A 19,420-nucleotide genomic window follows, 5' to 3' on the forward strand; every position below is an offset into this window, starting at 1 on the left:
ACTCAAGAATTAGTTACAGGACCTTCATCTTCTTCCTATTTTCATAGGTTTTTCCTAAAAAGCTGGTTGCATTTTCCACTTGGATTGACCGAACCAGATGGGCAAGAAATACTTGGGCGATGTCGGCCATCTTTATTCTTACTATGGCGGATATTGTGGATATGGTAAGAAATATTGGATCACGCTACCATATATGTATATAATTTGCTTTACTATACTCTGGAGAAGATGACCAACATTTGTCATGACTAAAAAACCTGGCGCCAAATGGTCCGACAAAAACGGGCCAAGTAGCTGCAATAGGTAGTGATAACCATATACATAAATAGTCTAATGGACATGAAATGTAAACAGGGGCATACATCGAGGCATGATAGCAAAGATTAAAATTGAGTGCCCTTCTGGTGCTGGTGAACACAACCACAACCCTAACCACCTCTAATACGCGAAATTGGCGCTTTGTCGCCCCCCCATCTACTTTCTATAATCATTGGGTTAATTAGTTCTTTGATAATGTTGTAGCGCCTGCGGAGAGGAGTACCATGCACAGGTTCTCAATACCCCTTAAAATAAGGGTTGCAGCCAACCAGAGGTCACCACAGCAGCCTGTCCATCTAGCAGCCGCATGGGCTGTGTCTATGGTATGTGGACCCTTGCATGTAAAACATGGCGTCACATTGTATCACTGAGTCACTACGTCTTGTTGTTCTGTTTACTCCTCCACAGCTCAGCTGTTTGCAGTACTACTCCACTTCTTACAACAGCACTCTGCAGCCATCCGAATCTTGGGGCTGCGTGGAAAACCCTAAATATTACAGCTACATTGCCGTCCTAGCTCTGATCGCCACCATCATGTTGGTTCAGGTTAGCCACATGGTGAAACTCACCCTAATGCTGATGATCACTATTGCTGTCGGAGTTGTAAACATTTATGCCTGGAGACCAATTTTTGATGATTACGACAGGAAGCGTTTCAACAGCTACGTGTGAGTGTGACTCCGTCGACTTCAATCACTCGTGTTAGATAGGGTTTTATTTGTGATCTTTAGAAGAAATTGTCCAGTCGATTGTCTATACTGGACTCAAAATGGCGACCAATATAGTCGCAAATGGGAAAATTTATTTATACTCATGTTGCTATTTGATACTAGCCCAGGCAGCTATTTTTTTAAAACAAAAACTATTTATTGACTAGCAGATGTCCGAACGTTAGGCATCTATAAAAAAAAAAACATCTATATATTGTCTATACTAAAACATTGTCTATACAGTATATCCTCTGTATTGTAACATCTACATTTTTTATCCTGAAACATCATATATATATCTTCTGAAACTAAATACTGAAACATCATCTATATATCCTCCATACTGAAACATTGTCTGTATATTGTATATACTGAAACATTATCTATATATCCTCCCTACCTAAAGATCATCTATATATCCTCCATACTGAACCATCATCTATATATCTTCCCTACTAAAACATCATCTATATATCTTCCCTACTAAAACATCATCTATATATCCTCCATACTGAACCATCCTCTATTTATCCTACAAACTGAAACATCGTCTATGTATCTCCCGTACTGAACCATCATCTATGTATCCTCCATACTAAAACCATCTATATATCCTTCATACTGAAACATCCTACTCCATACTGAAACATCCTTATATATATATATATATATATATATATCCTCCATACTGAAATATCATCTATATATCCTCCATACTGAAACATTATCTATATATTCGTCATTCTGAAACATCATCTATATATCCTCCACACTGAACCATCATCTGTATACTCTCCCTACTAAAACATCCTCTATATATCCTCCATACTGAAACATCCTTATATATATCCTCCATACTGAAATATCGTCTATATATCCTTAATACTGAAATATCATCTATATATCTTCATACTAAAACATCCTCTATATATCCTCCATACTAAAACATCCTTAATTATATCCTCCATACTGAAATATCATCCATATATCCTTAATACTGAAACATAATCTATATATTCTCTATTCTGAAACATCGTCTATATATCCTCTATTCTGAAACATCGTCTATATATCCTCTATACTGAAACATCGTCTATATATCCTCTATACTGAAATATCATCTATATATCCTTCATACTAAAACATCCTCTATATATCCTCCATACTGAAACATCCTTATATATATCCTCCATACTGAAATAGCGTCTATATATCCTTAATACTGAAACATCTTCTATATAATCCTCCATACTAAACATCATCTATATATCCTTCATACTGAACATCATCTATATATCCTTCATACTGAACATCATCTATATATCCTTCATACTGATCATCTATATATCCTTCATACTGAACATCATCTATATATTCTTCATACTGAACATCATCTATATATCCTTCATACTGAACATCATCTATATATCCTTCATACTGAACATCATCTATATATCCTTCATACTGAACATCATCTATATATTCTTCATACTGAACATTATCTATATATCCTTCATACTGAATCATCGTCTGTATTGATACATCAAGGGGTTATAAATGAGATGTAACCTCAAAATACCATTCATATTTCTAAATTGGTGTGATTCTTATGAGTGGAATTAATTACTATCACCTTAGAATTTTACACGGTTACAAAATTTGCAAGTGAGCTATAGAACATGGTTCTACTTATTACTGTTGTCCTACAAATTTACATAAATTTCTCCTATGGTGTCTTTCTGCAGGGCTTATCTGGTTCCTTCCAAATATTCCATGACGGTGATGATCTTCATCATGATGCTCAGTTTCTACTATTTTGCCCGACATGTAAGTTTATGTCTAACCTAATTATTTTAGCTCAGGCTGGACACATTGTGCTACCTTCTCCTGTCACCCAACTCACACACCAAAAAGTGGGCTATGGTCTTCCATCTGTGCAATACCACCGGCCGTAGCACAACTTCCAGACCGAATACGGCCCTAAAGGAGCTTCTGCCACTATCCATGAGAATAGACGTGCTATGTTGGGATGGGCTCTTATAATTTGGACTAATCATCTACAACCTCAAGCCTCAAGAGTAGGGTTTAAGATTATTGTAAGAGCAATTTCACATTGGTTTCCTTTAGGAACCGGTTCCGGACATTAAATAATTGACAACTGATGTATTGTAGTCTAAGGGTGCCCATACAAATTAGATGAAAGTTGGCAGAACCCTCCGATTCCAGAGGGAACGGCCAACTGCCTAATGTGTATGGAGGTCTCCCGACCCTCTCCTGCATTTTGGATTACAACATGCCTGATACTTTGTTCCTGCGGGAGATAAGCCATTGTCTGAAGGGGTCTGGCAGCGGTTTATTCCCCTCTCCCCATTGAAGACACATGAATTCTTGGCCGAGTCGAAGGTGCATGTGTATGGGAGAGCCAACAGCCATTGTAAGTGTATGGGCACCTTAAAGTTGACCATAGATATTTGTTGGCAGATCCATCCAACCTTGGTGAGTTGTCTATGGCCCACCACAGCTATTAAATTGTTAGCAGATTCCAACATGCTTGACTGGTTCTACCGTCCAATATCTTTGTCTATGGCCGACCCGAAGTCATGGTTTGCTCTTCCAGGTGGAGAAATTGGCCAGAACCCTATTCCTATGGAAAATTGATGTACATGACCAAAAGGAGAAAGTCTATGACATGAGGCGCTGGAACGAGGCACTGGTCACCAACATGTTGCCTGAACACGTAGCTCGCCATTTTCTAGGATCCAAAAAGAGAGATGAGGTACGAAGAAGAGAAGATCGACGTCCATTTCAATTTACAATGGAAGCTTGTGACCATGTTGATGTTGTGATGTTCAACTCTTGATCCGTATTACTTCCATGTCCCTCAGGAATTGTACAGTCAGTCATATGATGAGATCGGGGTCATGTTCGCGTCTATCCCAAACTTCTCTGACTTTTATACAGAAGAGAGCATCAACAACGGAGGTATCGAGTGTCTCAGGTTCCTCAATGAGATCATCTCAGATTTTGATGCGGTAAGTTCTAGACTAAGACTACTGACGACATTAAAGGGGTTGTCCAGTTTAAAAAAACTATTTTCATATCCCTTTTAGGGAGCTCAGAGTTAATATAGAGGGTCCCTTATGCAGGATCCTCATCTATTGGTCAGAGTGGAGAGCGGTTACAAAGAGTGTCTCTCTCTCTCTCTCTGGAGGACCTGTCCGGTCCTGCATTACAGACATCCCACTGATATGAATGGACAATGTGTAATGCTTAATTTCTCCTGTGGGGACGCTTCAGAGAAATTCCACACTTACTGCCAGGTTTCCATACAAATATCAACTAATCGATTTGGGTTCCAGCAGGGGGACACATTGTGATCTGCTTATTGTTAGAAGACCCTTCTAACAAGTAGAGATTGTCCAAAGCGGACAACCCCTTTAAGATTATCAGTGCGTTTTCCCGGGAAACCTTGTTAAGAATGTTTACCAGAGGTTGGTGTTTATGGGATGTATATATTAGAAGGAACAAACTCTTTGTATATTGGACGATTGCAGTCAGAGGATGTCTGTGAGACTCACTGTAGTGCCATATCTGATTCTCTCTGGTTTCTTTTAAGCTGTTAGATGAGCCTCAGTTTCGGTGTATTACGAAGATTAAGACCATAGGAAGCACTTACATGGCTGCATCAGGAGTCACTCCAGACCCCAACACAAATGGCTACAACAACACTATTAAGGTAATTTTCACTGTATTTTAAAATAACTCTAAGCTGTGTATGTGGCTGATAGTATCACATGGCTGGGGTCATTCTGATGCCCCTCATACACATTGTGTCCCCAATTCTGCCAAAATCAACTCCTATCTATTGTCAACAGATGCACTGCATGTAACCATTTTGATAAATTGATATTTTAGACTATAACTTCTATAACACCTCCCCCTATGTACAAGAATATAACTACTATAATACTGCTCCTATATACAAGAATATAACTACTATAATACTGCTCCTATATACAAGAATATAACTACTATAATACTGCTCCTATATACAAGAATATAACTACTATAATACTGCGCCTATATACAAGACTATAACTACTATAATACTGCCCCTATATACAAGAATATAACTACTATAATACTGCGCCTATATACAAGAATATAACTGCTATAATACTGCCCCTATATACAAGAATATAACTACTATAATACTGCCCCCTATATACAAGAATATAACTAATATAATACTGCTCCTATATACAAGAATAGAACTACAAAATACTGCCCCTATACACAAGACTATAACTACTATAATACTGCCCCCTATATACAAGAATATAACTACTATAATACTGCCCCCTATATACAAGAATATATCTACTATAATACTGCCCCCTACATACAAGAATATAACTACTATAATACTGCTTCTATATACAAGAATATAACTACCATAATACTGCTCCTATATACAAGAATATAACTGCTATAATACTGCCCCTATATACAAGAATATAACTACTATAATACTGCCCCCTATATACAAGAATATAACTACTATAATACTGCTCCTATATACAAGAATATAACTAATATAATACTGCCGCCTATATACAAGAATATAACTACTATAATACTGCCCATATATACAAGAATATAACTACTATAATACTGCTCCCTATATACAAGAATATAACTACTATAATACTGCCCCTATATACAAGAATATAACTACTATAATACTGCCCCTATATACAAGAATATAACTACTATAATACTGCCCTTATATACAAGAATATAACTACTATAATACTGCCCTTATATACAAGAATATAACTACTATAATACTGCTCCTATATACAAGAATATAACTACTATAATACTGCCGCCTATATACAAGAATATAACTACTATAATACTGCCCCTATATACAAGAATATAACTACTATAATACTGCCCCCTATATACAAGAATATAACTATTATAATACTGCTCCTATACACAAGAATATAACTACTATAATACTGCCCCTATGTACAAGAATATAACTACTATAATACTGCCCCTATGTACAAGAATATAACTATTATAATACTGCTCCTATACACAAGAATATAACTACTATAATACTGCTCCTATATACAAGAATATAACTGCTATAATACTGCCGCTATATACAAGAATATAACTACTATAATACTGCTCCTATATACAAGAATATAACTACTATAATACTGCCCCTATATACAAGAATATAACTACTATAACACTGCCCCTATATACAAGAATATAACTACTATAATACTGCTCCTATATACAAGAATATAACTACTATAATACTGCCCCCTATATACAAGAATATAACTACTATAATACTGTCCTATATACAAGAATATAACTACTATAATACTGCCCCCTATATACAAGAACTACTATAATACTGCCCCCTATATACAAGAATATAACTACTATAATACTGCCCCTATATACAAGAATATAACTACTATAATACTGCTCCTATATACAAGAATATAACTACTATAATACTGCCCCCTATATACAAGAATATAACTACTATAATACTGCCTCCTATATACAAGAATATAACTACTATAATACTGCCCCCTATATACAAGAATATAACTACTATAATACTGTCCCCTATATACAAGAATATAACTACTATAATACTGCCTCCTATATACAAGAATATAACTACTATAATACTGCCCCTATGTAAAAGAATATAACTACTATAATACTGCCCCTATATACAAGAATATAACTACTATAATACTGCCCTATATACAAGAATATAACTACTATAATACTGCCCCCTATCTACAAGAATATAACCACTATAATACTTTTCCTATATACAATAATATAACTGCTATAATACTTTTCCTATATACAAGAATATAACTACTATAATACTGCTCCTATATACAAGAATATAACTACTATAATACTGCCCCTATATACAAGAATATAACTACTATAATACTGCCTCCTATATACAAGAATATAACTACTATAATACTGCTTCCTGTATACAAGAATATAACTACTATAATACTGCTTCCTATATACAAGAATATAACTACTATAATACTGCCCCTATATACAAGAATATAACTACTATAATATTGCCCCCTATATACAAAAATATAACTACTATAATACTGCCCCTATATACAAGAATATAACTACTATAATACTGCTCCTATATACAAGAATATAACTACTATAATAGTGCCCCCTATATACAAGAATATAACTACTATAATACTGCCCCTATATACAAGAATATACCTACTATAATACTGTTCTTATATATAAGAATATAACTACTATAATACTGCTTCTATATACAAGAATATAAATACTATAATACTGCTCCCTATATACAAGAATATAACTACTATAATACTGCTCCCTATATACAAGAATATAACTACTATAAAACTGCTCCTATATACAAGAATATAACTACTATAATACTGCCCCCTATATACAAGAATATAACTACTATAATACTGCCTCCTATATACAAGAATATAACTACTATAATACTGCTTCCTATATACAAGAATATACCTACTATAATACTGTTCCTATATATAAAAATATAACTACTATAATACTGCTTCTATATACAAGAATATAAATACCATAATACTGCTCCCTATATACAAGAATATAACTACTATAATACTGCCCCCTATATACAAGAATATAACTACTATAAAACTGCTCCTATATACAAGAATATAACTACTATAATACTGCCCCCTACATACAAGAATATAACTACTATACTACTGCATCCTATATACAAGAATGTAACTACTATAATACTGCTCCTATATACAAGAATATAACTACTATAATACTGCTCCTATATACAAGAATATAACTACTATAATACTGCTCCTATATACAAGAATATAACTACTATAATACTGCCCCCTATATACAAGAATATAACTACTATAATACTGTCCTATATACAAGAATATAACTACTATAATACTGCCCCCTATATACAAGAATATAACTACTATAATACTGCCCCCTATATACAAGAATATAACTACTATAATACTGCCCCTATATACAAGAATATAACTACTATAATACTGCTCCTATATACAAGAATATAACTACTATAATACTGCCCCCTATATACAAGAATATAACTACTATAATACTGCCCCTATGTAAAAGAATATAACGACTATATTACTGCCCCCTATATACAAGAATATAACTACTATAATACTGCCCTATATACAAGAATATAACTACTATAATACTGCCCCCTATCTACAAGAATATAACCACTATAATACTTTTCCTATATACAATAATATAACTGCTATAATACTGCCCCCTATATAGAAGAATATAACTACTATAATCCTGCTCCTATATACAAGAATATAACTACTATAATACTGCCCCTATATACAAGAATATAACTACTATAATACTGCCTCCTATATACAAGAATATAACTACTATAATACTGCTTCCTATATACAAGAATATAACTACTATAATACTGCTTCCTATATACAAGAATATAACTACTATAATACTGCTCCTATATACAAGAATATAACTACTATAATACTGCCCCTATATACAAGAATATAACTACTATAATACTGCCTCCTATATACAAGAATATAACTACTATAATACTGCTTCCTATATACAAGAATATAACTACTATAATACTGCTTCCTATATACAAGAATATAACTACTATAATACTGCCCCTATATACAAGAATATAACTACTATAATATTGCCCCCTATATACAAAAATATAACTACTATAATACTGCCCCTATATACAAGAATATAACTACTATAATACTGCTCCTATATACAAGAATATAACTACTATAATAGTGCCCCCTATATACAAGAATATAACTACTATAATACTGCCCCTATATACAAGAATATACCTACTATAATACTGTTCTTATATATAAGAATATAACAACTATAATACTGCTCCCTATATACAAGAATATAACTACTATAATACTGTTCCCTATATACAAGAATATAACGACTATAAAACTGCTCCTATATACAAGAATATAACTACTATAATACTGCCCCCTATATACAAGAATATAACTACTATAATACTGCCACTTATATACAAGAATATACCTACTATAATACTGCTTCCTATATACAAGAATATACCTACTATAATACTGTTCCTATATATAAGAATATAACTACTATAATACTGCTTCTATATACAAGAATATAAATACCATAATACTGCTCCCTATATACAAGAATATAACTACTATAAAACTGCTCCTATATACAAGAATATAACTACTATAATACTGCCCCCTATATACAACAATATAACTACTATAATACTGCCTCCTATATACAAGAATGTAACTACTATAATACTGCTCCTATATACAAGAATATAACTACTATAATACTGCTCCTATATACAAGAATATAACTACTATAATACTGCTCCTATATACAAGAATATAACTACTATAATACTGCCCCCTATATACAAGAATATAACTACTATAATACTGTCCTATATACAAGAATATAACTACTATAATACTGCCCCTATATACAAGAATATAACTACTATAATACTGCCCCCTATCTACAAGAATATAACTACTATAATACTGCCCCTATATACAAGAATATAACTACTATAATACTGCTCCTATATACAAGAATATAACTACTATAATACTGCCCCCTATATACAAGAATATAACTACTATAATACTGCCCCTATGTAAAAGAATATAACGACTATATTACTGCCCCCTATATACAAGAATATAACTACTATAATACTGCCCCCTATCTACAAGAATATAACCACTATAATACTTTTCCTATATACAATAATATAACTGCTATAATACTGCCCCCTATATACAATAATATAACTACTATAATACTGCCCTATATACAAGAATATAACTACTATCATACTGCCCCCTATCTACAAGAATATAACCACTATAATACTTTTCCTATATACAATAATATAACTGCTATAATACTGCCCCCTATATACAATAATATAACTGCTATAATACTGCCCCCTATATACAAGAATATAACTACTATAATACTGCTCCTATATACAAGAATATAACTACTATAATACTGCCCCTATATACAAGAATATAACTACTATAATACTGCTTCCTATATACAAGAATATAACTACTATAATACTGCTCCTATATACAAGAATATAACTACTATAATACTGCCCCTATATACAAGAATATAACTACTATAATACTGCTTCCTATATACAAGAATAGAACTACTATAATACTGCTCCTATATACAAGAATATAACTACTATAATACTGCCCCCTATATACAAGAATATAACTACTATAATACTGCCCCTATATACAAGAATATACCTACTATAATACTGCCCCCTATATACTAGAATATAACTACTATAAAACTGCTTGTAATGGCAGGAAGGAGGTGAAGGGAACAAGTGAGCCCTAATCTACCCACCGCCCTGTCCCTGCCTACTTGCAACGACCCGCCCTAGGCGACGGGGTACAACTTGGCGGCGGTCCCTACGCTGTCTAAGTGCAAGGGAGACAAACAGGGAAAACGCAAGGGAATACAGTAGCCCACGGAACGCCGCGAGGAAACGGAGCGGTGAATGAGTCAGTCAGGATCAGGAAGTAGTGGAGTATACAAACGGGAGCACGGAGCAGAAGCAAGCCAGGGGCAGAGCAACGCAGGATAAACGGAACTGAAGCAAGGCAGAAGCACGGAAGAAGCAGGCTGGAGAAAGGCAGCAGTGGGGCCAGGAATCCAAGAAGAATAACAAGCAAGGAGGAAGAGAAAACGGCAGGGGGCGGAGCTAACTCTGACTGACCAGGCCGCGATAGGCTCTCCCACTCCTGAGCCTGCCACCCTGATTGGTGGGAGCAGGTGTCAGTCTCAGAGGTCTGGCCTCAGGTGTCGACTGATTAATCCTGGGATTATACCCAGACGTAGTGCCTGGGAGATCCTTTACACTGCTCCTATATACAAGAATATAACTACTATAATACTGCCCCTATATACAAGAATATAACTACTATAATACTACCCCCTATATACAAGAATATAACTACTATAATACTGTCCCCTATATACAAGAATATAACCACTATAATACTGCTCCTATATACAAGAATATAACTACTATAATACTGCCCCTATATACAAGAATATAACTACTATAATACTACCCCCTATATACAAGAATATAACTACTATAATACTGTCCCCTATATACAAGAATATAACCACTATAATACTGCTCCTATATACAAGAATATAACTACTATAATACTGCTCCTATGTACAAGAATATAACTACTATAATACTGCCCCTATATACAAGAATATAACTACTATAATACTGCTCCTATATACAAGAATATAACTACTATAATACTGCCCCCTAGATACAAGAATATAACTACTATAATACTGCCCCTATATACAAGAATATAACTACTATAATACTGCCCCTATATACAAGAATATAACTACTATAATACTGCCCCTATATACAAGAATATAACTACTATAATACTGCTCCTATATACAAGAATATAACTACTATAATACTGCCCCTATATACAAGAATATAACTACTATAATACTGCCCCTATATACAAGAATATAACTACTATAATACTGCTCCTATATACAAGAATATAACTACTATAATACTGCCCCTATATACAAGAATATAACTACTATAATACTGCCCCTATATACAAGAATATAACTACTATAATACTGCCCCTATATACAAGAATATAACTACTATAATACTGCCCCTATATACAAGAATATAACTACTATAATACTGCTCCTATATACAAGAATATAACTACTATAATACTGCCCCCTAGATACAAGAATATAACTACTATAATACTGCCCCTATATACAAGAATATAACTACTATAATACTGCCCCCTATATACAAGAATATAACTACTATAATACTGCTCCTATATACAAGAATATAACTACTATAATACTGCTCCTATATACAAGAATATAACTACTATAATACTGCTCCCTATATACAAGAATATAACTACTATAATACTGCTCCTATATACAAGAATATAACTACTATAATACTGCCCTTATATACAAGAATATAACTACTATAATACTGCTCCTATATACAAGAATATAACTACTATAATACTGACCCCTATATACAAGAATATAACTACTATAATACTGCCTCCTATATACAAGAATATAACTACTATAATACTGCCACTATATACAAGAATATAACTACTATAATACTGCCCCTATATACAGGAATATAACTACTATAATACTGCCCCCTATATACAAGAATATAACTACTATAATACTGCCCCCTATATACAAGAATATAACTACTATAATACTGCCCCTATATACAAGAATATACCTACTATAATACTGCCCCCTATATACAGGAATATAACTACTATAATACTGCCCCCTATATACAAGAATATATCTACTATAATACTGCCCCCTATATACAAGAATATAACTACTATAATACTGCCCCTATATACAAGAATATAACTACTATAATACTGCTCCTATATACAAAAATATAACTACTATAATACTGCCTCCTATATACAAGAATATAATTACTATAATACTGCTCCTATATACAAGAATATAACTACTATAATACTGCTCCTATATACAAGAATATAACTACTATAATACTGCTCCTATATACAAGAATATAACTACTATAATACTGCTCCTATATAGAATAATATAACTACTATAATACTGTCCCTATGTACAAGAATATAACTACTATAATACTGCCCCCTATACTCCAAAAATAGAACTAATAATTTGGATGATGTGTGATCTCTCGGTAGAAGGAGGAGATCTCGGATAAGGAACGTTGGCAGCATCTCGCTGATCTGGCTGACTTTGCTCTGGCAATGAAGGTGACGTTAATGAACATCAACTACCAGTCGTTTAATAACTTCATGCTGCGGATAGGTAAGTGCTTCCCCCTGTATAACGTTGTGGTACACAGCGCTGCAGTCACAAGTCTGCCGTGTATACAGCTGCACAGATGGAGTATCCTGCAGGAAGCTGAAACAATATCTCGTCATTAATATGAAGGTCTAATAATAAAACCCTGAGTTTAGATAAAGATCAATAATTAAATCTATTCCACAGTTTATCTATGGCAGCCCCTCTACCCCTGTACAAATAGTGACAACTCCTCTGAGATCCATCTTGTGGTTGTCACCTTCCCTCTCCCACACAACATTCCCAGCCCAACCCTATCTGTTTTTGAGCCTTCACTAAAAAACTATACCTGGACGATCATCCCCATGTCAGTAGGCTGCGTCTAAAGCTAAGGGAAGTAGATACATGTAAAGCTATCCCAAAACACCCCCGGTCATGAAACGGTCAATATTTACTCCAACACTGCGCTGGTATTGGATGCTGCCACTCCAAAAACACCATTGACCAGGTGACATGTCACTTCTGTATGGCCCATTCTATGGTGTACAATGTTTTTCTATGGACATAGTATGGCCAAATGTTTGATATTATGCGTTTGTGATGATGTGGCCAAAATAAACCCTCCTGGGCCATGTTTACCAGGTATGCCTGACTCAAATCGGTCTTCCCCTCTCATTTGTACTGGAGATATCAGGTCTGTTCGGTTCGGAGAAGACAAGTATTTAATGACTTTTGATTCTGGGTTCGCAGGACTCAATAAGGGTGCGGTTCTGGCTGGCGTCATTGGAGCTCGCAAACCACACTATGATATCTGGGGAAATACGGTGAATGTTGCCAGCAGAATGGAGTCTACCGGCGTCATGGGGAACATACAGGTATGGCAGCTCAAGAATAATCTTTGGTTCTTCATGCTCGGAGCCAGAGATGTGGAATAAAGATGCAACTTTTTGAACCACAATTGCCATTCGTAGTAAAGACTTCGGTCTACAGGGCGGTTGAGTTGGTTACCACAACATTGTAGAATTCACGGTCTTAATTCTCAATTCCTTTCCCCACCCAATAGCAGATGTTAAGTGGATCTCCGTAACTCTATTTCCATTATTTTCTGTAAGAAGAAGCGAAGATCTAGGACCAAATGGCCTAGGGATTGATTGATCTCAGAAAACTTTTTGTCCAATCTTTTTCAGGTGGTAGAAGACACCCATGACATCTTGAAGGACTACGGCTTCCGTTTTGTCAGGAGAGGTCCTATTTACGTCAAAGGCAAAGGCGAACTTCTCACTTTCTTCTTGAAAGGACGGGACAAACAAGGTTCCTTCATCAACGGCTCTTCGGTCACTCTACCCCACCAAGTGGTAGAGAACTCTTGATCGGTAGATCATCCGTCAAGCAGAGATGCCATAAACAGCCGCCACAAGAAGTCAATGCACACTGGAGTCTCCGAAAAAGAAGCCCTACGTCCTACACACGCAAGGGGGGGGGGGGGAATGAATAATAAAAAAAAGGACTTATAGACTACCTATATACATATGAATACAATTTTCTTTATTTCTGGAGTTGCCTTTTTTTAAGACGTTTTTTCTCGACATCCCTTTGACTGCACGAGAGACGAGATGAGACGGTATCTTGGTAAAATCTTGGAGTCCTGCAGATCCAAAAGGTGGAGATTGTTGGCCAATTGGGCCTACGTTGACTTTTAGATATCATAGAGAATGCAAATTGGATGCTTTACGACACAATACTCAAGTTTAGTTAAACGATTGCAATCGCGTTTTGGACCCGAAACGTACAAGATGAGCACATATGGTTGAAACGCGTTGGACGTTCTGTCGGAGATACATGATATATCTTTCAGGGCAATGGGACAGTCATGGCAAATATACTGCTAGATTACTGTGATAACAACAATATCCTGCCCATGTAGTTAGTGGGAATGCTACGACAAGAGTGGAATAGATTTCATTATATTTGGAGAAAAAAAAAAATATATAAAAAAAAAAAATTGTAAAAAAACAAAAACAAAAAATTACAAATATATACACAACACATGACGAGAAGAAATTAAGATTGAAACCATTTATATTTTTAATTGTCGGCTAGTATTCCCCTTCCAGATACTGCCTGCACCCCGCTCACTGCTGCTTATCCTACCCTCTTATCTCTCACTTTAAATATAAAATTCCCGGGACTTGAGGGAGGGGAAGAGACTGTTTCATTCACGATTTAACAATTTACACGCCAGTGCTTAGGACAGGGAGGACTTCATTGAGAGCCTCTGTGATTTCTATCTATTTTTCAAAAACACACACAAAAATAATATACTTTTGTACGAACAAACCCGCAGCTTCCAAAAAACGTTGTGTTTTATTACATGGAACGGAACCGCAATAGGCACAGAGAAAAAAAAAAAAGAAAAAAAAGAGAGTGGGATGTAGCGAGGTCGTCTATTGACAGAGATCTAATTTACATGTTTTTTCAAATTTATATTTTTACGAATGATAAATTTATTATATATAGAAATCCTGACAATGCGCTGTATGACGGGAACTGTACGTAGGGACGTAACTAGGATTAAAGTCATCTTATAGGATCTGTTCGTATTCCTCTCTGCAAAAAAGTGAGTGGGTGGATTAACCCGGCCGTAAAGGTGACGCTCCATTGTCCGATACCACTGATAACGAGAATCCTTGTGTCTGTGGTACCAAAAAGATTGGATTCCAACCAAGGAAAATTTTGGTAAAATTTTTCCCCGGCAATCTGGAGAGCAGCGAAAGATCATTCACTGTGAGTACTCGATGGATGTCAGATTGTTTGTCTTTTTGAAGAAAAATCGTTACGTCTATGACCAACTTGGGTGATGAGGATTCCACTAGGGTGGTGGTGGTGGTGGTGGTAGAAGCCGGGTACAAGGTGAATGCAATATTATAATCCATAATTTATTTATTTATATTACTAGTGCAGGGAACTTGTTCACGAATTGTGCAATTTCGTTGATATCGTCCAAAAGGAAAAAGGTTTGCATACTCTAGATTCATGCACGGTGCAATATATTCATCATTCCGGGACTACTTTCAGCTTGGAAGGGGTCACTTGTAGCACTTGTCCTGGTGGGGTAGCACTAGTGGGATTATCTCTCGTTTTGGTGAGGCCGGGGCTTCTCCTACGTGTTGGTAGGAAGTGACATTGTGGCCCATGGACTCGAATTGGTTTTCTCAATGTGAGACTCAATCCAAAATTTGCGTGATCCAACACAGTCATTCTCCGTGGAAGAAGCCAAATTATGCCACACCCGTGCCGCTGTAGTACCACATTTGACTTGGTAGCCCCAGTCTAGACCTGGGCTATATAATGTCCCCTGCCATATGGCAGTAAAACTCATACAAAGAACAAACTGGGCACCCAATTTGGTGATGGGCTTTGCCACCCAGGACTGAAGGGTCTGGTGTTAATTTCCCCCTCCACTCCCTTTTCGCGACCATTGGGCCAATTCCCCACCCCCTTGATTGTTGAGGAAACCAATTTTATAGACTAATTGGATCGATAGACTTAATAAAGCTAGGCTGTTCTGTTCCTGTAATACTGATGGACTGATCATCTGCCGTTTGCCACCACTAGGGGGCGAACTGCTAAAGGTGAATTGAAGCCATATACAGCTGTATACAAATCGCCCCCTAGTGGTTGCAACAGACTGAAATTGTTGCAGCTGAGATTTTTACAAGCCAGTATGTGGTGCAACAGTGGAACAGAATGTACCAATGTAATGGGGCACCCAAGCCTTAACAAGTATATACTGTAACCCCCAACAGAGGCCCCTAAAAGGAGTCTGAAAACAATCCCCAACGGAAGAGCTTTTCAGTAATCAAGGCATTATATAGGATGTGGAATCATCCTTTTTATGTCCTTTGTATTTAGTAAACTTTACTTTTCAGGAACAAAACATGGTCTACTTCTTTAGTCACATTCAAAGCTGCAGTTATAATTTTGCTCATTTACAGTTAGAGCGCAGTAATATATTGTGGGAGATGAAGTGCTTAAACCAGGCACTCTACAGTGACTGGCAGTGGTGTACACACATTTGGCCCATCGCAACGACAAAAATGAAACTGCTTTCAGGAGCTACCTGACACCATTACACGCCTAACCACCCATGACAGGAAGTCCTAGTCCCCCATCATTTTCATGACTTGAATAAATTTTCCACTTTCTTGTTGGCTTACATTGCATCCCTATGCAGGTTCTTACCACCCATTAAAATGGAGACTTAACCAACCGGCAAAAAGCCCCCTCTCCCCAGTGGCCCCATAGCAGTCGCATATGCTGTATACGTGCATTATGCACGAGAGCTCAACCAAGTTGTAAGGGGTGTGTCTGTCAGCACAGTGTTGACAGATTTTAGAGTGGCAGCCAGCAGATTTGTGAATGCAGCTCTGGATGCGACTGTAGTAAAAGACATGGGGTAACAGGATAAGTAAAGCTAAGCATTTGCTTCACTTGAGCTTCAACCTGTAAAATTATGTTAAAAAATGGAGCGCTGATTAAATTAAACTTGGTGCAAAGCAAAACACAGGTCCGATAAGGCCGAATTTCAGTGCCCCCTCCAATATGCAACAACCTTCACTGTGCCACGTTACAAAATACATCAGTCAATATTGCTGTGGAGCTTGTAAGGACATTTTGGATAGTAAGCTTTTCAGGTCAGACAAAACTCTTCCTAAATGTTTAGTTTACTCAAGGCATCGTTTCATAGACAACACAGTGATATGAATGGACATTGTGAAATGCTTCATATCTCCAGTTGTGGCGCTGCAGAGAAACTCAACACTTACTGCCAGGTTTCTTCTTAGATTATGGTCGATCGCTCGTGATCCCAGCAGAAGGAAATTTTGTGATCTCTTTATTTTTCAAGGGACCCTTCTAACAAGTAGGGATTATCCAAAGCGGAGAACCCCTTTAAATATAAATGGACGGTTTCTAGTTTCAGGTCGTCGATGAAGGATAAAATAGGATTATGATGGAGGGTGCCCTGTATACTGTTGGATATGTAGATGCATATCTCCTACTCTCAGGAATGGGGTGGGCAGGGAGGGCAAAAGGGGAAATTGCCAAGGGGCTGCCACCACCTAGGGGCCTTGTTCGCTGATAAAGGAGTGTGTGCAACAAATTTTGCGCGAAGGACTCTCAATCAACCATGATCTTCAAATTAACCCCAGAATTGTCATCTTCATACTGGTCCTAAATTGGTGAGCGGTTTACAATAAACTTGTCCGGCAGGGTTTTATTTGCTTGAACGTTTCTCATGGCGGTGAGGTAATGGTCATGAGGTGGATAGTATAAGGGCGCAAACACTAGTGTTGGCTGTTTACCGCCGATTGTCCCACACTCCAGATGAGAATCCACCCATGTAGGGAGGTGATCGGAGACGCTTCGTGCTGGACAAGATTTGCCGACACATCGGTCAATGACCACGATACTTCTCTTTTCTCATGGTGGTGCTTGTACCTTATGCATCACCAACAAGACCAATGAGCTCCCACCTCCCGACAGAATAGGGGGTCCATGGATTTGTAGAGAAGATATTCAGCATTTGTACTAAATCGGGAGAGCTGGTTGACCTTGATTGGCCCCGAAGGTGAAGAGGGGGCAAGTGAAGGGTCTGTGGCGGTAAATCGCAAATGATAGTAGTTAATAGTTGAGTTCTTCAAAGTCCAGTTTTTACATTCTGTGGTTGACATTCTGCAGGTTTACGAGGACTATCCTGCACCCAAAAATTTTTTTATAACCAGTAACGGGGGACGTGACGATCACTGAAGATTATAGATGAAAGACTGTGAACTTCAAATTTATTATAAACAAATACAACTTTATTTAAAAAAATTGCAAATATCTCGACAATCCATTAAAATAAATGTGGTCATATGAATTGTAACGATTTCATGAACGATACCACTCTCCGAACCAAAGGTCAAATGTATTTACTGTGGAAGCCTGGCTTTACCGGCAGCCTACTGACACTAGGTTGGTGCCCCAATATTACGACACTTGTTAATGTCACGGCAGAGGAGGAACAATGGGACGTTTTAAACTATGTTCATTATTTTCAGCTCTCACATCTGTTGTCATTTTTTTGGTATTTGCTTTTAATAAACTGCACTCTTGCTATAATTGACTCCGGTCTATATTTATTTAAAGCCGTACTCCATACATAGTATAACATATCATTACAGACTCGGTTTAAAAAAAACAGCACCACACCTGTCTACAGGTTGTGAGTGGTATTGCTGCTTAGCCCTATTCACCTCAAA

General features: G+C 36.4%; 1 protein-coding gene across 2 annotated transcripts in view; it reads left to right on the top strand.

The window, feature by feature from the left end:
• Positions 1-19,280, top strand: part of ADCY3 (adenylate cyclase 3) — a 211,029-nt gene extending 191,749 nt beyond the window's left edge. For both annotated transcript variants that reach the window (XM_075860838.1, XM_075860839.1), the window contains exons 12-20: positions 48-164; positions 727-986; positions 2,774-2,855; positions 3,646-3,804; positions 3,914-4,060; positions 4,645-4,764; positions 13,016-13,142; positions 13,869-13,993; positions 14,306-19,280. In XM_075860838.1, the coding sequence (XP_075716953.1) occupies positions 48-164; positions 727-986; positions 2,774-2,855; positions 3,646-3,804; positions 3,914-4,060; positions 4,645-4,764; positions 13,016-13,142; positions 13,869-13,993; positions 14,306-14,488 (1,320 nt within the window). In that variant the 3' untranslated portion in view covers positions 14,489-19,280. The remainder of the gene's footprint in view (positions 1-47; positions 165-726; positions 987-2,773; positions 2,856-3,645; positions 3,805-3,913; positions 4,061-4,644; positions 4,765-13,015; positions 13,143-13,868; positions 13,994-14,305) is intronic.
• Positions 19,281-19,420: the final 140 nt, after the last annotated feature.

Source organism: Rhinoderma darwinii, chromosome 4 (genome assembly GCF_050947455.1).
Source record: "Rhinoderma darwinii isolate aRhiDar2 chromosome 4, aRhiDar2.hap1, whole genome shotgun sequence".
Lineage (NCBI taxonomy): Eukaryota > Metazoa > Chordata > Amphibia > Anura > Rhinodermatidae > Rhinoderma > Rhinoderma darwinii.